Genomic DNA, 21,824 nt, shown 5'->3' with positions numbered 1-21,824 from the left:
TGGAAAGGTACAATGAATGAGGTATTCCCTTTCTTATTTTGATGACAAAGAAAAAGAAAAGTAGAGGAATCAACTTTCTCTTTTCAAGTGAGAAAATCACAACAAATGATTAGTAGCAGTTTTTTAGGCAAAAGGGGAAGAGAAATATTACCTTCTCTTGTGCCACTTTAACTCGAATCTGCTGTAATTCCGGACATTCTGCTCAAATAATTGCTTAACCCTTTTGTTTTTTTCAAATGAGGTTGGTGACTTGGTTCCTATACATTCGACACATAACCATGTTTTTCTCTTTGTCATTTTACCCATCTTTTTTTTTGGAAGAAGTTAAAAGGTCTTTAATAATGGAAATCATATCTCCCAAATCTCAGTTAATATAAACATATTGAAAGATCAATATGCCAAGATAATTATGAATAGTTATGATATTATAAGTTTTTTCCTCTCGACTAATGTGTAACTTCTTTAGCACATTCATTTTCTGTGGTTTTCTTGATCAAATTACAATAATTAAGGACCATGCATAGTACGAAATAGGGAGTCGCTATATACATTAACTACACTTGATACATGAAATTAGTTCATAAGGATGTTGCGCTTAATTTGAAATATAACTAGAAAATATCAGAACCTCAGAAACATACCATGAGAAAGAGCCACTGATGTCAAAAGGATTGGTTCACATAAAACATGGACTTATACCTAAATCTAAGCTAATTTATTTTATTTTTTGAAATACTTGAAAACATGAATTTGAAAATTAGCTCAACTATACATATAGTTATTGAAGAAAGTCAAAAGTCAAATTTTCTATTTTTTGTAAAACTTCATTCAAATGCCACCATATATTTTGGGTTCAGAATTGAGGGCTTCGCCCTACCAAGCAACGTTTAATGTTTTGTTCATTTCAAATTTATTAGATCGTTCTCTCCATATAAAATTTTCACCTCATACAATTCTTCATTCCTTTCGAATTTATTAAATCCTTTTCCACATTCAAGAATTCCCTTCTTCCATCTTCCCCTTGATCTAATATTGCAATTCTTTCGTATTTCAGCCATTAAAACCTTTTCTAGAGCTTTCATCCTTTTTACTTCGTGCCTCAAATTTACACCTTTAAAATTAAAATAAAAAAATACTTATCATCCGAACAATTTCCGATCACTGATACAATTATAAAACATGAAAGTGATACAAAGACACATAATGCAGAGAGAGAGAGGGGACCATGACCGACCAATAAGCACATTCTCTTCCACGTTTTCTGTCGGCTTTAGTCGTGTAGTGTAGTCAACAAGAGTAAACAATATCCAGAGTGTAAAGTTCTTTTCTCTTCTAAAAGAGTAAAGGAATTAGGAATGTTCATTGATCCACAATGAATCTTCCCATTCAATAGTAATAGTACTATAATTTTCCCATTTCAACAACTTAATTGCAATACAGTGTTTCTTTTTTTCAAGAAAACCCCAAAAAATCGTTTTTTTTCTGTAGCAAGGAGAATATGGGAGGGGTTACTTCATCAATGGCGGCGAAGTTTGCGTTTTTTCCTCCAAACCCACCTTCTTATAAGCTTATTAAAGATGATCTCACGGGTCTTTTGCTGCTTAGCTCTTTTCCTCACCGTGAAAATGTTGAAGTACTTAAGTTGCCCACTCGTAAAGGTACTGAAATTGTTGCCATGTATATTAGGCATCCTATGGCTACCTCCACTTTACTGTATTCTCATGGAAATGCGGCTGACTTGGGTCAGATGTATGAGCTTTTCATTGAATTGAGCATCCACTTGCGGGTCAATCTCTTGGGGTACTTTACTCTTTCTCTTTCTCCTTTATCTGTTTGAAAAGTCTTGATTTTTAGCAAGTTAGAGACTTGTATATGTTAGTTTAAGTGTTGAAAGTTTCTAGGTTTAGATATCTTAATTTGCTTGAAATACAATTCTTTTTGAGTGATGGAATGCAATTGGGTTCAAATTGAGCTGAGTGGAATGGATGATTTATACAGCTGGTCCTGGCTGGTTTGGGATTGAGGTTTAGTAGAATATTTGTTATTCTTTGTGTCTGCTGACTGAAGCTTCTAGGAGTTTCTAAATTTCAGATTTTGTGTCATCCTGGCAGCTAACAAACACTTTCTTCATTTAGTACTGTAGAGGGAAACGAGATCTTACCACTTTAATTCTGATATGGAGATTGCTTTATTCCTTAACTATCATTAACTGTTCTGGTATTTGCTTTGCACGGACCTTAATTTTTTGAGGATATACATAATTTCAGGATTTGTAATTTTGTCGATGCCTGTTTCTGTTTGATCCCTCGTGGCAACAGGGTTTAGCTGATAGCAAACAGTATTCAAAATTGTTATCTTACTGTCTTGGTTTGGTCATTGTTTCCTGAGAATTCTTTCAACTTCCAAAGATATAATTGTGATGATGAAAGCAGTTGACACTCATTTTATGGTTACCTCTTTCCCCCCCTTACCTAGAAGTACCACTGGGTTCAAATAGCTCCTATGTCAGATGTTACTGGATTGGTGTCATCCCAAATCCTAAATCTTCGTTAACACTAGGCTTTTCAACATTTACTAACTGATTCCATCGTGGTTGATGGTAAAATAGATGGTTAAAGCCAGCTTCAAGGAATTTTCTGATGTAATATTACCTGCGGAATTGAGATGGATTCAATGAGAATAGTGAAGAATTCAGGGAGTTGAAATTAGAAGGTATGTGAATTGTATGTAAACGTGTGAAACCTAAGGGATATGAGAACAGCATCTGGAAAGAGTGAAAGGCTTAGAGAACGGGGTGAGGGTGTTAAGGAAAGGGAGGAAAAGGGTAAGCAAGTTCACTTGCCTATTGGTTACATTCCTGAAAATAAGGTTGGCAGCACCAGAATAATTTTGGTATCCTCAAAGCATAATGTAAGTTGAGTTGTCATCTCCATAATTGGATTTTATAACTAAATTCAGTTATGAGGAGTTTGGTTTACCAGGATCTGAAGATTCAACAACATTGGAGTATCTAGAGTGATGATTTTGATTCACTATTGGTGGGAAGAGTTACTTTGTACCTCTACTGGTAGGAGGTAGTAGGTATCCGCTAGAATAACCGATGTAGGCACTAGCTTATCCCAAATACCACCCGTCACTAAAAAGCGTGGTGATTTGGATTCACTATTTTCTCATACAGGCTTTCTCCACCCCAAGAGAATTCCAAAAAAAGCGCAACAGGCTTAATTTTGGTAAAAGAATGATAGCAACACCTTTATTGAGTTTCTTCATGTGGAATGGAGGGATCCAAATTTTAGACTGGTTGATGCCATAGGTTTTAGCTAATGATTGGCAATGTTTTGCATAAGGGATGCCATCTTGGACTTTGTGAGATAAATGATGTTCAATGAAGATGGATGAAACCCTTTCAGTAGTATCAACTTTCCAGAGGGTCAACATTTGGATAAATCACGCTCCTTTCACCTTTAGGAAGACACCTCTCCCCCCGCTGAGTGCCCTCCTTACCATCTGCAGGAGTCATCAGCAGTTGTAAACTTGTAATTTGTAATAGGCTTATATCTGTATGCCCAGTAACAAATTATGTATCAGTCTTCTGAAATATGACCGCTAGGGGGAGTTAAAGAGAAGATCATTGATCTTAAATGAAAATCCACAAGAAGAGAATAAAATGGTGTTTAAGTAATGATGTTTGCATGATTGTTTTTGTATATAACTTTTAAGGATAAGAAACACAGCACGTGTCTTTATGGGGCTAGTGACCAGGAAGTTCAAGCACATCAATGTTAAATTTAAGTTTCTACGCATTTTTATGTATGATTTTGTGGACACGTTAAGCTTGAAAGTACTACCAACTGAACCCTTTATAGATCTTTATACTTTGGATCAAAGTTGGGCTCTGGTTCTTTCAATGGTTCCCAAATGCTTTTGTAGTATGATATTCAAGCCTTAACAAAACCCATTGTCAAGTGTAGTAGGATAAATGTGAGTTTGGAGCCAAAAAGGCAACTTTTTTTTTTTTTTTGCAAAAATTCCAAAAGGGCAACAAAGAAATTAGAAATGGAAGAAAAGCAAAGGGGCAAAGGCGCAGGCCACCCGATACCTTGCCCCAAATGTCGTGACAGTCCTTAAGTTAAAGGAGGAAGGTGTGTGGTCCTACACACCTTGTAAGACACAGGGCTCCCACGCCTTCCTCATATATATAAAGGACTAATCTTTTAATATAGAGATGTTCCATCCTGTAATATATTAGTAATTTTAAGTGTCATTATTCACTTTAATATTTCACTGCTGAAAAAATTAAATAGAAAGCACGGCAAAATTATATGGCTAAATAACAAAATTCGTCGCTAATTCTATATAGCAATGCATTAGGATGGATTATCATAAGATTCTAATAGCTAGAAGTATTTGTCAAAAAAAAAAATAGCTAGAAGTAATTTAGTGATGAATTAGCAACAAGTTCATAACTAATTTTTGTTTGTAGTGTGATTAATGATGTAATTATTCGACAAATGAATTTATCAGTTGTACTTATTTCTCTTAGGTGCTGTTTTTTTTGTTTCCCGCTCGGTGTTTGGTACCCGATTGGAATCCGACTAATTCTGTATTCGCATCGAAAAGTTTCACATTGGGAGGTAAAACTCTCCCTAACAAAGATGACTCTGTACCCAAGAAAATTCGAACACCACTCCACCACAACCCTTGTTGATTCTTAGGTGCTATTAAATTGAGTTCGGAATCAAAAGGGCAACAAATTTTTTCGAAAATTCCAAAAGGGCAACTAAATTATTTATCAAACCAAAAGGGCAACAAATTTTAACAGCGTTTAAATTAGGGTTTCCGCCGCAAGGCGCAGAAACCCATGAGCCTTGCAAGGCTCGGCCGCCTTGAGCCTTACAAGGCGCAAGGCTATCTGCGCTTTGTAGGCGATTTTTTTTTTTAAAAAAAATTGGTTTTATTTTTTGAGCTGTTATTAATTTCGAAATACCATAGATATGCTACTCCACTAATTAAAAGTTAATACAAATTCAATAAATTATAACTAAATATACGTATAAAGATTTGTTCTCTAAAAACTGTGTTAAATCTCCTTGAAAATAATATTTTACGTAGAAAGCTTTAATTATAAGTGTTTATAAATTTTACGTAGAAAATTTGTGTTGCCCTTTTGGTTCCGGACTCAAAAATAACTATTAAGCGTATCTTTTCCTTTAATTTATAGTGGCTAGAGGCGAACTCAAGATTTGAAGACTTTGAGCCTTGTAAGTTGTAAGTCTTCTTACACATTTTCACTTTCACTTTCACTTTCACGTGAAACTTTCAGTGTTGAATCAAATCAACACTGTAGTTTCACGTGATTTATTTTTACAGTGTTGAATTAAATCAACACTGTACAAGTTTCACGTGTTTATGTTTCAACGAAAATAAAAAATAAAATACTTCAATTAGTAGTAAAAAATTATTAGATAAAGTGATAAAAAATAGTTAAAAAATACTATATTAAAATAACAAACAAACAAAATTTTAAAAAAATTAATTAAAAACTATACATATAAAAATCAAAAACTAAAAGTTTTGAAAAATAAATAAATTAAAAACTAACAAGGCTACTTGCCCCTTGAGCCTTGTAAGTTGTAAGTCTTCTTACACATTTTCACTTTCACTTTCATGTGAAACTTTCAGTGTTGAATCAAATCAACACTGTAGTTTCGCGTGATTTATTTTTACAGTGTTGAATTTGTACAAGTTTCACGCGGTATATGTTTCATCGAAAATAAAAAATAAAATACTTCAATTAGTAGTAAAAACTTATTAGATAAAGTGATAAATCACGTGAAACTACAGTGTTGATTTGATTCAACACTGAAAGTTTCACGTGAAAGTGAAAACGTGTAAGAAGACTTACAACTTACAAGGCTCAAAGTCTTCAAATCCTGAGTTCGCCTCTAGCCACTATAAATTAAAGAAAAATGAACGCTTAATAGTTATTTTCGAGTCCCGAACCAAAAGGGCAACAACATTTTTCTACGTAAAATTTATAAACACTTATAATTAAAGCTTTCTACATAAAATATTTTTCATTTTGAAAGAAGTTAATTTTCAAGGAGATTTAACACAGTTTTTAGAGAACAAATCTTTATACGTACATTTAGTTATAATTTATTGAATTTGTATTAACTTTTAATTAGTGGAGTAGCATATCTATGGTATTTCGAAATTAATAACAACTCAAAAAATAAAACCACTTTTTTTTTAAAAAAAAAAAAATCGCCTGCAAAGCGCAGATAGCCTTGCGCCTTGTAAGGCTCAAGGCGGCTGAGCCTTACAAGGCTAAAAGCTGCTGCACCTTGTAAGGCTCATGGGTTTCTGCGCCTTGCGGCGGAAACCCTAATTTAAACGCTGTTAAAATTTGTTGCTCTTTTGGTTTGATAAATAATTTAGTTGCCCTTTGAAATTTTTGAAAATTTTTGTTGCCCTTTTGGTTCCGGACTCCTATTAAATCTTTATATTTTCAACTAAAATTACCTGTTGGGTGAAAACTGTGACAATTATTTCCAAAGCAAGGGAGCTTGTCTCAAGAAGACTAAAATCTAGATCCATTCTCACACCAGTAATCCTTGATAACCTGATAGATGAAAACCACAAGATTATCATAATTAGTTGAAAAATATAAAAAACTTTGAGGAAGGCGTGGGAGCCCCTGCGCCTTACAAGGATGTGGGGCCATGCGCCTTTCTCTAACTTAACACTGTTACATATTTTGGGGCAAGGCGTGGGGTGGCATGCGCCTTTGCCCCTTTGGTTTTTTTCATTTATTTGTTGCCCTTTAGGAATTTTTGCAAAAAAAAAAAAGTTATCCTTTTGGCTCTGGACTCTGGACTCTGGACTCTGGACTCTGATAAATGTATTTTATAGCCATATCAGTTGTAGCTATTTCTCAGACTTTGAAGTTCAAACCGAACTAGACACATAGTACTAAGGGTTATCTGCTGCTCCGTAGAGATGATGTTAACACCCAGAAGCAAGCTTGTTAGTGATTCCAATTTTCTGAGAACTATTTCTCTATAGGATACAAAGTAGTTCAGTATGTGCATCAAGGCATTATTCATTTACTGTGTGCTTTAGGGAAAAAGAATATATTGCTTGTTACTGCAGCCTGTTTGCCTTCTATGTGATTGTAATCTGCAGAAATATATGAGTTTATTAATGACGTTATCCTTCTATTCATTAGCATATATATGTTCAATAATCCTCCACTTTGTGATGACATTTACTTGGTTAGTAGTTTTTAAAACCATGGAACCACTGAATCTGAGGCTCTGTTTAGGAAACTCAGAAACAAGATTAGGCTTGCTGTAATTTAATGTTCTGAACATGGTTAGGAGTTATATGGACTCAAGTTAAAGTAGTTCACCATTACTAGTTGTTTGGCTAAAACAATGAGCTGAACATAGTTTTAACAAGTCTTAGTTTAAAATATCTGGTAAAAAAGTAGGACGTCAAATATATTGGTGTCATAAGTTGGGTACACCATTTACTAACTTGAAATCTTTATTAGATCAGTTTGCTGTCAAATCCCCACAAAGGTCATAGTGGATTGGCCTTAAACTGCTTCCAGTTTGGTACCAGTGAATCTAGATGTTCTCATACTCTTCCTAAACGGATCATAGAAGAGTGGAACATTTTCCTCATTTTGGAATTTGCATCAGGAAGACAAGACCATCAACTGACTTTATTATTTACCATTGTTAAGTCGGGAAATATTTGCTCCTATTTATTCCATATCACCCGATTTGCATGAAAACTATCTAACAAAACAAACATACGCTAATTGATATTCCTAATACCCCTTAATTTTGTGTAGGTATGACTACTCTGGGTATGGACAGTCAACTGGTAAGGTATGTAGCTTTAAACATCATTTCATATCTTTGCTAAAATCATACCGTATGCTGCGCTTTTCACGTGTAATAGAATTTGACAATATCTTACATGGTCTTGTATTTGCTATTTGCAGCCAAGTGAGCAGAATACCTATGCAGATATTGAAGCTGCATATAAGTGCCTTGAAGAAAACTATGGCACAAAGCAGGAAGATGTTATACTTTATGGCCAATCAGTTGGTAGTGGGCCTACTTTGGATCTTGCAGCTCGTCTACCACGATTAAGAGCAGTCATTCTGCACAGTCCCCTTCTTTCAGGTTTACGAGTCATGTATCCTGTCAAGCGCACGTACTGGTTTGACATTTACAAGGTAGCATTCATCTCTTTAGTGTGGCTGTTTCTGCTAGTAGTATTTACAAATGTATATGTGATTGCATTTGTATTTATGGATGTGAAAGGTTGGGGCCTTTCTACCTCACTAAATGAAATGCTTTCTTGATTGTGTTGCAGAATATTGACAAGATCCCTTCGGTTAATTGTCCCGTGCTCATCATTCATGTAAGTGTGGCATTTACCTTTGACTAAGCTAACACAATTTGTTGAATTGTCCATTTTACCTTGTTCATGAATTATGATATGTTTCAAGATACAATTAGGCTGTGCATTTTATAATTCACAAAGAAACGAAAGATTTTGAAGGACCGAAGTTTTCATGTCTAAATTTATATATCCTCTTGAAATCATAGCATGATTGTTGTTTCGATTCTAGACAAAAATCAGAGACGCTAGACTAACTAGAAATAGTAGGAACAAAATTAATACTGCATATTTTATGTTTCCCCTTCGAGCATCAGTCATTGCAAACATTCTACGGTGTGTTGAGTCTCTGGTGTTAATTGATATTGCAGGGAACTGCAGATGAAGTAGTTGATTTTTCACATGGCAAGCAACTCTGGGAATTATGCAAGGAGAAGTATGAGCCTTTATGGATCAAGGGAGGGAACCATTGCGACTTGGAGCTCTATCCAGAATATATCAGACACCTAAAGAAGTTTGTAGCAACTATTGAAAGGTCCCAATCACAAAGGATCAGTTCTAGGAAAAGCACAGACCAGTTTGAGCCACCAAGAAAGAGTACTGATGTTTTTGAAGCTTCAAGGAAAAGCAGTGACCGTAGAGAAAAACCGAGACACAGCACAGACAGGCCTGAGAAGTTAAAGAATCATTCCAGTAATGCTATTACAGACAAACTAGAAAAACTAAGGATCTCTTTTGAACAAATGGAGAGATCTCGGAGAAGTGTGGACTGCACTGAAAAATCAAGGAGAAGCATCGATCACCAATTAGAAAGAGCCCGGAAGAGTGTTGATAGAATGGAGAGAATACGAACTGGTTGATAGTTAAAACCAAATTGTAAAATTTATTCAAAGTTTGATGGTGTGGGTAAAGAGTGAAATGAGTTGGTTACTATTTACGGTTTTCAAGATATGCATTTGTTTGTAAAATCCTTTAAAATAATTATCGCTTGAATCAAATAGGTGATGTTATAAATTTACTCTTTTATATTTGTGTTACTAGATAATTCCCTTAGGTGGTTTGGTTAACAAGAGAGGGAAAACTCTACTTGAACAACAGTGATAAAATAAAGTGAGGAAAAATGCATCTCCTCATTTTCTATATCCAAGAGAAATTGGAAAACACAAGGCAACTCAAATGCTATGATTTCTTGGCATCAAATTGCTGATGGCTTATGAGGAGGACACCAGCCCCTCCTCAAAATTGTACTATTCATTATAAGGGGGGAAAACAAGAGAAGCAGGGACTGATAAGTAACCAAAATCTGGAGTATCTAGATTTATATATTGACTTCAACTCTCTGCATATCAGTTCAAGTGAGCAGAACTCTACAGCAAGGGCAATCTGGCTGAGTGCTCGGTATATTCAACTATGGCTGAGGGAGCAAGACGGCCACTGCAGATCTCATGAACTGTTGAGAAAAGGGGGAATAATTCTAACCATCCTCGATGACTTAGAACCTCGTAAACCTCCTTTGCTGTAGAGACACCCTTCAAGAAAATTTTGAACATAGCAAAGGTATCAACTTGCTGAAGTAGTAACATAATTGCAGCAGTGGATAAATATCAATTACTCCATTTGTTTTAAAGTAGCTAGTTAAGTATGAAGAATACAATATTCCCTTGCTTATAATTCCATATAGCATATATTGGTATATGAGATTTCAGAACATGTACTTGTTCTCAAAGGTGAACCATTAAGAAGGCAGTAAATTATCTAGTTTTGTGCTAGATATTCTGGCATGCTTCAGTTCCCCCACAGTTGAAAGACATTCTGGATTTATATGCTTTGTACTTTTGTGGAGCATTTGAATGTGTATATGCATTTTCAACACCAGATACAGATAATCAACAATCAGACTTAAGTACCTGCAGTTTTTGGCCTTGCAACATCTCTGCTTCAAGTTCATCAAAAGACCTAAACAGACCAGCAAGATGAAGAATTAGCACACTGTCTTCTTGTCCATATTTAGGAGGAAGAGCTAAACCAGAGTGAAAAACCTTTTTCCTCCGTTCCTTGCAAAAGCATCAGCACATCTCCTGTTTCTTCCTCCCACTGCATATAAAATCATATATGATTGTTTATTACCATGAGTAAATGGTATACACGAGTAGAATGGAAACTGCCAACTTACAGCAAGTAGTTATCAGATCTGCTACTCCACAACTCTCAAAGAATGTATTATCTTTGACAGAAGGAAACAATAGCTTGGATAAGGCCTTCATCTCTCTCAAGCCAATTCTCATTATTGCAGCCTGTTCGGTCATTTAGAAACAAAGAAGACACATTAATCAGGGGAACAAATTGCTCCATTTACTTAAAACACAGAGATTCGATATCTTTCTGGCTGTTACCTTAGTGTTATTTCCCATATCGAGGCCGTCCACAAAGCCTGGTATATCACAAATTTAAATTCTATGTTACTCAAAGCTAGAATCAACTAATGATAAGATACAGGACAATAAAAGCACAATTATATTAACCTGCTGCTAGAGCCACAACATTTTTAAGAGTTCCACAAAGTTCGACTCCTTCCACATCTTGAACCTATGTCCATTAGATTAATTGGATATCTTATCAGAGAATGGTTGATCAGTTTACATGCCAGAAAAGCTTAAAACTAGTAATATGTTCAAATGCAGTTATGCAGCACTCACAGCTGAGACCATAAAGTAAGGAGTATTGAATAGGCGAACCCATTTCTCCGCAATCTCTTTGTTCTCCCTATATCCAACCGTTGCTTCGCTGAACTTCTCAACTGCAATCTGCACTTGAAATTCTCAGCCACATTCATTTTAAGTTGGTTGACACTAACATGTAACAACAAATTTCTCGAAATAAACCTCATTGGCAATGTTGGCTCCCATTAGAACACAACAACTGATCCCAAGAATTTCAGAGATGAGGGTAGAGATCATGCAAGGTCCTTCCTTCTTGACCTCCATTCCTTTAATTAGGGAAATTGCTACAGCATCTTTCCTAATTTTCCCAATTAGCCTCTTGCAAATCCCCTCCATGAATTGATGAGGAGTCACAAACACTAACATGTTAGCATCCTTCACTGCACAATTTCCACCACTATAAAATTAAAAAGGACTTAAAACACTCCACAGACTACATTTTAAGCTTAAATATTAACATCTTGTTAATACTACAACAAGTTCAACAATGTCTAATACCTGCATGTTCAATATCAGGATCTGCAACAACATTTTTAGGTAATTTTATACCAGGAAGATACTTAACATTCTCCTGTGAAAAAAAAACACCCAGTTAAAATATTGATCTCCATATTACTACAAGCGTTAGAAAGCATAATTAACAGAAGAGTAAACAGGGCAATTACATTGGTCCGATTGATGACTTCGGAGAGTTTTTCACCGGATGGCAATGTCTCCTCAAAGACCCACATCCTAACTTCATCTAAATTACACCAGAAAATTAAAAACAACATAAATGAACGTTCAATTTAGACGCAGAACGAAGAAAAGGCGAAAAGGGTATAAAACAAACCGTGGAAAGAATTGATGTTGAGGGTGTTAGAAGCAATGAGCTTGGCTGCAACACTACCCCAATTTCCACTACCAACAACGGTGACTCTTGATTTCTGAAGAACTTCATCTGCAACTGCAACAGGATTGGTATTGGAAGGCGCCATGAAAAGGGTAGTTTCAAGAATGAAATGGGAAATGTGAAGGTGGGTGTAACAGAGAAATGGAATTAATGGAAGAGAGGAATATTTGGAAGGAATGGGTACATAGAAAATGGAAGGTAGAGGTTGATTTTGGGCGGAGAAGGCAGACACGTATCGTTAATAGCAATGCGTGTCATGTTAAAATCCGGCGATCTACTCTATGAAAAAAAAAACCAAACTACCATTTCAGCCAGGCAAAGAGAGAACCCCACTAAGCTATGTGGGTTGGCTATGAGTCTATGACATTAATCAATCCCTTCAACTTCCTTCTTCTCTTTCTTCCTTAACTCAACCAATTATCCAAACCTACTCCTTTTAGCCCCATGCCCATAGTAATTATCGCCCGCCAAAGAATGTGGTGTAGTAGGTGAGACTATCTTTTCTTAATTTTGAATTTTAAGTTCGAGCTCAGGGTATCCTTAATAGCAATTGTTACTTTAGAATGGGCTTTACTCAAGATGAATTTGGATTAGTCGCACTTCAATGTGGGATACTATACTTTAGAAAAATCGAAAAAAAATCCATAATAATTATCTCGTCCATTTCAATTATTTTTTTGTTACTATAATTTCAGTTCAGATATACCTCTTGTATTATATTTAGGTCTTAATTTTAACAAGGGATACGTGACCAAAATTTCAAATGATATCTTATTTGGTTTGATTTATCGATTCCGCGTGTTCATAAATTGAAAATAGATAAATTGAATTGATATATTGAACCAATCGATACACATTCCTATTGAGATTGAATTGAGTGGTTGGGTTTCTAAAACAAATCTAATAGTTAAAATTGGGATGGGTCACTTGATTTTGAATTTGTCGGGTTCTGCGGTGCAAATTAAGAGCGAGGTATTTTTAACTTTTTTTTGTCGTATAATTATGTATAAGGTGTATAGCAATGTAAAAAATGTGTGTGAACACCTTTTATACACTAATATACATATTTATGTAAATCTATATTTGTATAATAAGCGTATAATGTTGTATATAGTATAAATAAATGTATAATGTTATATATGGTGTAAAAATAATTATGAAGGTATTATTTTTTTTATGGACTATGTGAATATAATTATTTTTCTTAAATTATTCTTATCTTTAATAGACAACTCGGTAGATATCACATTAATTAATGTTGGAATTTATACTCCACCAGATCCTAATTAATACAAACTTATCTTTTGCCGTTCTTTTTGACTTAACTCAGTTCCTTTACAATCTTTTTCCCCCCTACTATTTCTTTTTATATTTTTTCTCACAATTTAATTTATCTTTTTTTTTAATGTATTTCATTATGTGTTATTTTGCCTAATAGTTACAATTGTTTTCAAATGCTTGCTACTTCCTTTTGTTTTTTCTCAGAACTTTTTATTTTGATTTCTAATGTGATTGTTTATATCAACTTTTTTGTTGCTAAAAAAACATTTTTTGACTTCTTTTTCCTTTTCTTTCGTCCCTATTTTTTCTCTTAGACATGTTTAGACCTCCTCTTTGTATCTCTTTAAAATCTAGTACATTTTTTGTTTGAGTGTTTGTTTTTGTTCCATCATTCATATTCACCTCGTATTGTGTAATTTAAAATTGAGTTTTTGACTTATAAATCGGGGATGGAAAAATCAGCTCATAAAAATAATAGATCCGTCCAATATATTTAGGTTAAGATGGATTATTATACTTATTTTATTAATTCAATTAATTTAGATCTCCTTAATTCAAACCTTCAACTCTATAAAAACAACACTTAAATCTAAACCCTACAAAAAATAACTAATATTTTGAATTTTATATAATACACTAATTTAATGCGCTATATGGCACCAGTAATCTTAACCACAGTTAAAACTTGATCTGTTAATAAAAGACCTAATCCACTATAGACAATTTTATAAACTTTATTTTATCCCTTGTTTTGCTCAATTTCCTTAGGTTCATTTTTACTCAAAACACAAAAAGTGGATCATAATTAAAGATGCAGTGGAGCTAAATAGTAGAAAATAATGAGAAGAATATGTCATTGACTCACTAATTTTATGTATACTAATTATCATTAATTGTTAATAATATATTTAAAATGTTTGTAGATCGTAATTTTCTCTTAAGAATTTAGTCAGATTCAACAAGACCCCTACTTATTCTTGTGGCAGAAACAACACCCCTTTATTTTCGAACAAAAATGCTCATCATCATCCCTTCATTCTTTCACTTTTCTCTGTCAATCATTTTTTTCCTTCCATTCATTTTCCGCCATGTCCGATTCCAGTCCTTCTATAAATTCCACCTTCACCACTCTCTTTCAATTCATTCTTTAGCTGTCAAGTATTTCTCTAAAAGAATAAACGAGAAGTACTGTTAATAAAGAATCTATTTATTAATAAAATAAAATAAAAAAAGAAGAAACAAATCATCATCATAAAATAAAAAATTAAAAAAAATGGCACGCCAATTAGTTGCTCTGGCTCTTGTGTTGGTTGCCCTTGTTGCAGGTGTTTCTGCACAAGCAGTAGATTCCCCTGCTTCATCCCCTGAAGCCAGTGCTCCAGCTGCAGATTCGGTTTCAATTTCTCCATCCTCTTCTGAATCTCCTGATGCATCGAGCCCTGTTGCTGCCGATGTGGAACCTTCATCTCCACCTGCACCAGCTAGTGAAGCCAGCGCTGCTCCTACTCAATCTCCCATTTCTGCAGCACCTGAGGCTAGTGCACCAAATGCTGCTGCCGATTCCCCTGTTGCCGCTGGTCCAGGAGGGGTTTCATCTGCTGCAAGCGATGACTACTACTAAACCACCAAAATCATATGCTTTTGATTAATTAGACGAATGGTGTTTTCGGATTAGAGTGACTCTTTTTTCATATATATATATATATTTGATTGTGAAATTTTCTGAATTTTTTTTTTTAGTTATATTAATAAAAAGACATATAGAAGAATGTTTTTGAATAATTTTGGGAGGTGCCTAATAGTCTTTTCTTTAGTACTCCAATGAAATTTTGAAGAGGTAGGTAATCCATAATTATTCTAAACCAGTCACAATTTTTTCGTTACGACCATAAAGTTAACGGTATAAAAAAGGCATAATACATAAATATGATTATTAATTTGGCGTTAACTTATAACTATGACCTTTTAGCTTTGGGTGTGCACAAGTATGCACTTAAACTTGTATAAAATTGAACAAATAAACATATTCGTCCTACAAGGCACCCAACGTGACAATTTTGTGTCCAACGCGGCGTCCTACGTGTATTATGTCAGGTAGGACATGTGTATCTATTTGTTCAATTTTATATAAATTTAAGTGTCTACTTGTGCACATTCAAAGTTGGAGGACATATTGTCCACTGAAGCCAAGTTAAGGATCATGCTTATGTATTATGCCAATAAAAAAGTTCTGCACTATCACTTCATTAAAAAAAAATATTCTCTTCATTTCGATTTGTAAAGAACTTTATATATTATCAAAATAAGTGCTAGATTTCTTCCTTCCTTAACTAGTAAAAGTTCTCCGTGCTCACATATATACATCATTTGATAGATGAATTTTGTATACTATTAGATTCTCTTTACAAATGATGTAAAAACAGATTCAAGAATTTATAGGTTTGAATTCAGGGGGACAATTTACATCGGTTCATACATTTTAATACATACACATATGAACTATATACTGTTACAACAGAGATAAGCGAGTTATTAATTAACCAGGACAGGGTTGGTTTTTAGCGTAAGCTAAGTCATTAATAGGCCCTTTTCTTACCTTCTTGACCCTCCATTTCTAGGAAAATTGTGTTGAGGATCTGATAATCTAAGCCTTGCTTCTTCTGATCGATTCATATTAGTATGTGCTTAAGCAAGAAGCTAGAGATGCTCTGCTACATTAATTATAGTTATAGAAGTGAATTAGTACTAATTACTAGTAGGAATCTTAATTAGACACTAGTGGTTCGACAAGAAGAGCAGAAGTTTGTCTTTGTCTCTCACCCCAACCATATGCAAGTGTTCATAATCTTCCCTTTCTTTCCCTCTAAATAACAGCCTCTGCTCTTTTGGTTCCAAACCAGTTACAATTGACAACATCATCTTCAATTCACCTGATGAACCAACAAAACGAAATATAACGTTAATTTTCGTGTGAAATAAGGACATTATTGACCCAATTCAGTAACGACAGAGGCATGATTGAACCAAACTAGTAACAAAGACCAACTATTGTGAATTTCACATACATTTTCGACCACATAAACAAAGTGGGAGGCTTACCAAAAGTAGAAGTGGGTTGGATAGAAATGTCATGGAAATTAGAAACAGTTGAGACTCTAAGTTTGACGATTGCTTCTCCATTTGAATTACTAACATTATTCTCACATTCTCTTTTTTGAACTAACATACCTCCTGGACGTAATTCCCATTTGATTCCACCACCATTATTGTTGATAGTACTATTACTTTTAACCCTCCTTGGAAACCTCTTCGATCTTAACTTGATCATTTTTTTTTATCAACACAAAAAATTGAAGATACGTAGTAGGATAAGGAAATTGGGTGACTAATTGGCTTCTTATATAGTATCCTGGGTCAAGCGGAGCTAGGATTTTTAATAAGGGGTTCAAAATCTGAAGAACTAAACAAACGAACTAATCGAAGGGGGTTCAACATCTACTATATATACATAAAAAAACTAATTTTAACTATGTATAAATAGTAATATTTTCTGCCGAAGGAGGTTCAGATGAACCCCTAACAGAAGGCCGGCTCTGCCTCCGCTGGGCCCTGTACGAGGACAATATAAATTATGTTTACGAGTATAACAATTTGAGATAATTTCAAAGACCTCCCTTCACGTTTGATTTTATTGAACATATGTTGCTCGGACCCTTCAAAAAATTAGCGATGGATGTGTGGTGGATCCTTCCAAAGGTGGCCCATTTTTTGAGGATCCAACAAGAATGCGGCATCATTTTTAAAGAGTTCGAACAACATATTCAAAAATAGGGAGCTAATGGTAATATCTTTACCAAGAGAGAAGTTAGTATAATGAAGTCAACCACGAGAGAGGTCTCTGCAATTATTCTTCATAATTCAATCACATTAAAATTAAGGCACATGGGTAGGTGGCGGTTTGTGCTTGATTAGCGCGGGGTCAATTTTAATGTGTTATATAAACAGAGTCAGTTGGTCATATTAATCAAATTACTAAAAGTGATTATAGTGAGACATTTCACAATCAAACAACCAAAGGAATGTCTGCAATTTCCTCAATCTGATATTTGGCCAAAGAAATTAAACTGCTTTTTTTCATGGCCTGTCTGTTTTTTTTCTTAATATCGTATCAATTAATTGAAATCATGTCACGTAAATTAAAACATAAAAAAATATTTAAATAATTGTACTTGCTTCAAGCTATTTAATGGGATTTAATTTTCCAATTATATAGTATATTTCTTATCCTTTCAAGATAAATGCTACGTAATTGTTTTGTTTATTAGAGAAAAAATATATTTCAACCTACATGTATAACTTAAATACTCCACTAATTCTTCTTGCATAGAAATGGACATTATTTTGTCGTTACTTGCTTACTTGTGTGATTTAATAATTTGATTGGGTGGCCTCTAACAAATAAAATGCATCGAATAATTTGGTCATATATATATAAAAAATTTAGATTAGAAGATTAAGATATATAATATGAATAGGTATCTTCTCATGTGAGAGAGAAACCCGCAAAGACAAAAATATATAGATAAAAATGTAAAACAACTAGTCTTAGTTCTGGAATAAAATAATTTAGTGGTGTTTTAATTTTTTGTTTCTTACTAATTTTATGATAAGTTATATTTGGATTAAATAAGCATCAGGGTAAGTTATAATATGATTTGTTATTTCAGAATAAAATAATAAAAATTACAAAATACCTCTGAGGTCCCTTAAATCGTTTTTCTACTAAATAACTAAGGTTAATAAATAATTTTTTCTTAGAAATTATGTCATGCTAGTGCGACAAATCAAACAATTAATAAAAAATAGTATCAGATTAATTACTCCAGCCTAACTTTATTTTCAAACCAAACGATGTCTTAAGTTTTTTTTAAAAAAATCATCTAAAATTGTTTGCTCATGGAGTTCTAGACTTCTAGCTATCTCATAAAGGCCTTAATTTTTTAAAATTATTTAATTTGATTACTAGTTTAGTTTTGATTAAATCTGTATACTTTACACCATGTTTCCAGCTTACCCTACATATAAGTTTATCATAGGATAACGAGACTAGTTTTACCTCTAATATGATCGACCATTTTCTCGTACTACACACTTACCTTCTCCATGCCACCTTATTAACTACCTCGAGTCATTCAACTTATTCAAAATAATGAGATTTTGCATCTTATTTAAGAAATAATGATTGACATGACTATTATTTTATAACAATATTTATCTTAATTGATGTTTAGTCTTAGGTCTTAAGAAATAATTTGAGAATAAATAATTAAGGGAAAAAAGATAAATATATCCCCGAAAATCGCAAATGGTATGCAGATACCCTCTGTCATACTTTTGGGACATTGGTGCCTCTGCCTTTCAAAAACTAGAGATTGTATACCCTTTATACTAACGTACATACATGTGTCATAATCTTATCCACCGACCTGACATTTATTAAATATCGGATCGACGGATAAGATTGTGTCACGTGTCCCTATTTAGTCTTTCGTTAGAGTGAATGACATATATGCTGTAGTTTTTGGATGACACGGGCACCAATGTCCTAAAACTATGACGGAAGGTATCTGCATACCATTTACGATAGTTCGGATATATATTTGTCATTTTCTCAATAATTAATGTTGAGACTAAACATGAAAATAATAATACTATGTTTTTCTTTTTATATGCTAAACATAAAAATATGTTTTTAGTATAGTGAATAAGTAAAAATGACTAAAAGAGAAGTTAACTTTAGTATCTAGAGATCTTAATTTAGATTTGGCAAGTATTGAAATGTGTAGTAGAATCTGTATTGAAATGTGTAGTAGAATCTGATCATACGTGCCACTTGGGATATGATTCGTTTTCCATATCCCCTTGCATGATTTTCATTGTTGTAAGAGTAGATATTGTTAAGTACATTGGAAAGAATAATATCACTTGAAGATTTTGCGTGTCTTATAAGTGTTACTAGCTAGACTAGGTCGTTGATACGATGTTTGCGTGCATCACAAAAATAGGGAAAATAGAGAAAGAATGAAATAAGTGGCCGGTATAAGATAACAAGATTAAAGACATTTTAATATATTTGATATATATTTAATTTATAATCACAAGATTTAGAAGTCTTAAACTTTGTGACAAGTCAAAATTAGGCAAACAAATTGAAACGAAAGGAGTATATTACATTTTAACATGTTAATAAGTTATCTATTTTATTTTTCATGTTACTAATATATTCATGTTTTATTGGTTTGCAAGTAGTTTATCTTTTAGATACAAAAATAAATAAATTGATACTCTCTCTGTCCAACAATACTTGTCTAGTGTCTGCTATTGACTTTATGCACTTCTTTAAAAATTATAAATAGAAGGATAATTTTACTATATTACCATTTGAATAAAATAAATATAATGTTTTAAGAAATGTAATAAAAAAAAATGACTATAATTAATGATAAGGATAAATTAAGAACTATGTGTAAAATTATCCATTAAGTTCATAAAGATGACAAATATTGTTGAAATCCCAAAATAGTATAGTAAACAACAATTATTGGACGGAGAGAGTAGCATTATTGTTCTCCAAACTTAAGACGAACCATTACAAATTTAAAATCACCCGTTTTAATGAGTAAATAAGGAAAGATTACTCCCTCTGTCCCTAATTACTTGTCCACTTTTCCTTTTTTAGTTGTCCCTAATTATTTGTCCATTTTGACAAATCAAGAACAAATAACTTTTTTTTACCTATTATATCTCCAATTAATTATTTTGNTAATGTTTTAAGAAATGTAATAAAAAAAAATGACTATAATTAATGATAAGGATAAATTAAGAACTATGTGTAAAATTATCCATTAAGTTCATAAAGATGACAAATATTGTTGAAATCCCAAAATAGTATAGTAAACAACAATTATTGGACGGAGAGAGTAGCATTATTGTTCTCCAAACTTAAAACGAACCATTACAAATTTAAAATCACCCGTTTTAATGAGTAAAATATTTCCTTTTTTAGTTGTCCCTAATTACTTGTCCATTTTGACAAATTAATAACAAACAACTTTTTTTTACCTATTATATCTCCAATTAATTATTTTGAAAAATGTAGAACTTCTTGAAAATCTTAAGTTTTTAATGCATCTATTTCATAATTAATAGGGGTAAATTGGTTAACTCACTATATGAATAATTATTTTCTTAATAGGTGTGTCAATTTAAAAGTGGATTAGATGAAGTCAATAGTTGCACATTTCCCATTGACTTGGGAAACACGTAAAATGACACGTAACATTTCCCATTATTAATCAATATGCACAAGTTTGACTAATAAATTCAACAGTTCCCTTGCTTCCCAAGTACATATCATGCATCCTCCAAATCAAAATTAGATCCACTCCTATAAATAAAGTATGGTCAATATTTTCCTAATCCAATCAACTCTTTGAGCTCACAAAAACATAGCCAATGATGAAGAGAGACGGTCGTCAACATGGTCTTGTTCAAACCTCCCTTTGGAGCTCCACACCCAACTCCCGGTAGTGCTTTTTAGCTCGAACTATGTATACATATACTAAAATAATTAAAATGTAAACAGTTTATCATTTTGGAATCTACTAACGATACATTTTGGTTCTGACTCTGCAGGTATGTTAACAAGTTGAATTCCCCTCCCACAGCAGGGTTGTTCACAAAGGCGTCACCAAAGCCCTGGAACCATTCCAAGTTCACAGGCAAGTGTGGCAGGTCTAAATGCACAATTTGCCATTTACAACCAGCTGGAAAGGCCAAAGGGACAAAAAAACTGAGGGGTTGTGACATTGTTACTAACTATAGATTGATGACTTGGAGGGTCACAGATACTAGGCCGCGCTTGACCTTTACTGGGTTCTCAGCTACTAGCTGCATATTGGACCATTTGGCTAATGATCACATGGATCTTGATGAAGATGATGATGAGTGATGAGCGGACTATAACAATTGTGATATATAGCTACAAAATTACTAGTTATGAGTCGTAACAAAAATTACATGATTTGTGTTTAAATACATTGAGGCACATACATGAGTGATGAGATTGCCCAATGGCAAGCCCAATTGGTTGTTGATTCCGGTTGCTCGCCATTTACAATAGAAGTTGAGAAGCTAAAGAGCGACTATTTGTAACGTGGAAGTTGTGTGGGGGAGGAATCAAAGGATCGAAAAAGAAGGAGATTGGTGTTTGGTGGAAGAAATGTGATCTTAGTACATTGACTTGGTTTGTATTTACAGTCGAATAAACTGTTGTACTAAGATTTTCTTATGTTTATTATGATTTTATTGTTGTAAGCAAACAATTGTTCATATCAGAAATCATGTATAACCCGAGCATGTTCATGCCAGAACTAAATAAAGCAGGACAACCTTGCAGTTTGTGTTATATAGCACAAAAAATCGAAAAAACTGCAGTTTTTCGATTTTAA

General features: G+C 33.6%; 5 protein-coding genes across 5 annotated transcripts; 3 read left to right on the top strand and 2 right to left on the bottom strand.

The window, feature by feature from the left end:
- The first annotated feature begins 1,325 nt into the window (after positions 1–1,325).
- Positions 1,326–9,467, top strand: LOC125847600 (uncharacterized). Its single transcript, XM_049527239.1, has 5 exons — positions 1,326–1,800; positions 7,865–7,901; positions 8,018–8,254; positions 8,395–8,442; positions 8,793–9,467. The coding sequence occupies exons 1-5, from the start codon at positions 1,499–1,501 to the stop codon at positions 9,279–9,281; spliced, it is 1,113 nt and encodes a 370-aa protein (XP_049383196.1). The 5' UTR covers positions 1,326–1,498; the 3' UTR covers positions 9,282–9,467.
- A 126-nt stretch (positions 9,468–9,593) lies between these two features.
- LOC125847601 (glycerol-3-phosphate dehydrogenase [NAD(+)]) lies at positions 9,594–12,434 on the bottom strand. Its single transcript, XM_049527240.1, has 11 exons — positions 11,974–12,434; positions 11,807–11,883; positions 11,640–11,712; positions 11,304–11,521; positions 11,118–11,225; positions 10,944–11,007; positions 10,815–10,852; positions 10,595–10,715; positions 10,461–10,515; positions 10,329–10,377; positions 9,594–9,950 (listed from the first exon to the last, which is right to left on the bottom strand). Exons 1-11 carry the CDS (start codon positions 12,116–12,118, stop codon positions 9,789–9,791), a joined length of 1,110 nt encoding a protein of 369 aa, XP_049383197.1. The 5' UTR covers positions 12,119–12,434; the 3' UTR covers positions 9,594–9,788.
- Positions 12,435–14,587: 2,153 nt separating this feature from the next.
- Positions 14,588–14,935, top strand: LOC125847312 (early nodulin-like protein 2). Its single transcript, XM_049526960.1, has one exon. The coding sequence runs from the start codon at positions 14,588–14,590 to the stop codon at positions 14,933–14,935; it is 348 nt and encodes a 115-aa protein (XP_049382917.1).
- Positions 14,936–15,810: 875 nt separating this feature from the next.
- Positions 15,811–16,642, bottom strand: LOC125847311 (BAG family molecular chaperone regulator 3-like). Its single transcript, XM_049526959.1, has 2 exons — positions 16,414–16,642; positions 15,811–16,244 (listed from the first exon to the last, which is right to left on the bottom strand). Exons 1-2 carry the CDS (start codon positions 16,640–16,642, stop codon positions 16,090–16,092), a joined length of 384 nt encoding a protein of 127 aa, XP_049382916.1. The 3' UTR covers positions 15,811–16,089.
- Positions 16,643–20,769: 4,127 nt separating this feature from the next.
- On the top strand, positions 20,770–21,810 carry LOC125848586 (uncharacterized). Its single transcript, XM_049528468.1, has 2 exons — positions 20,770–20,900; positions 21,010–21,810. The coding sequence occupies exons 1-2, from the start codon at positions 20,830–20,832 to the stop codon at positions 21,323–21,325; spliced, it is 387 nt and encodes a 128-aa protein (XP_049384425.1). The 5' UTR covers positions 20,770–20,829; the 3' UTR covers positions 21,326–21,810.
- The last annotated feature ends 14 nt before the right edge of the window (positions 21,811–21,824 follow it).

This window comes from Solanum stenotomum, chromosome 12 (genome assembly GCF_019186545.1).
Source record: "Solanum stenotomum isolate F172 chromosome 12, ASM1918654v1, whole genome shotgun sequence".
Classification (NCBI taxonomy): domain Eukaryota; kingdom Viridiplantae; phylum Streptophyta; class Magnoliopsida; order Solanales; family Solanaceae; genus Solanum; species Solanum stenotomum.
This window is presented reverse-complemented; position numbering and strand designations above follow the sequence as displayed.

Coding starts and splice junctions, on each gene's coding strand:
- LOC125847601 (XM_049527240.1), bottom strand. CDS start 12,118: ATGGCGCCTTCCAATACCAATCCTGTTGCAGTTGCAGATGAAGTTCTT. Junction 10,853..10,943: donor TGTTGTGGCTCTAGCAGCAG/GTTAATATAATT, acceptor GTGATATACCAG/GCTTTGTGGACGGCCTCGAT. Junction 10,716..10,814: donor ATATGGGAAATAACACTAAG/GTAACAGCCAGA, acceptor ATGACCGAACAG/GCTGCAATAATGAGAATTGG.
- LOC125848586 (XM_049528468.1), top strand. CDS start 20,830: ATGATGAAGAGAGACGGTCGTCAACATGGTCTTGTTCAAACCTCCCTT. Junction 20,901..21,009: donor AGCTCCACACCCAACTCCCG/GTAGTGCTTTTT, acceptor CTGACTCTGCAG/GTATGTTAACAAGTTGAATT.
- LOC125847312 (XM_049526960.1), top strand. CDS start 14,588: ATGGCACGCCAATTAGTTGCTCTGGCTCTTGTGTTGGTTGCCCTTGTT.
- LOC125847600 (XM_049527239.1), top strand. CDS start 1,499: ATGGGAGGGGTTACTTCATCAATGGCGGCGAAGTTTGCGTTTTTTCCT. Junction 1,801..7,864: donor TTGCGGGTCAATCTCTTGGG/GTACTTTACTCT, acceptor AATTTTGTGTAG/GTATGACTACTCTGGGTATG. Junction 7,902..8,017: donor ATGGACAGTCAACTGGTAAG/GTATGTAGCTTT, acceptor TGCTATTTGCAG/CCAAGTGAGCAGAATACCTA.
- LOC125847311 (XM_049526959.1), bottom strand. CDS start 16,642: ATGATCAAGTTAAGATCGAAGAGGTTTCCAAGGAGGGTTAAAAGTAAT. Junction 16,245..16,413: donor CCAACCCACTTCTACTTTTG/GTAAGCCTCCCA, acceptor TTGGTTCATCAG/GTGAATTGAAGATGATGTTG.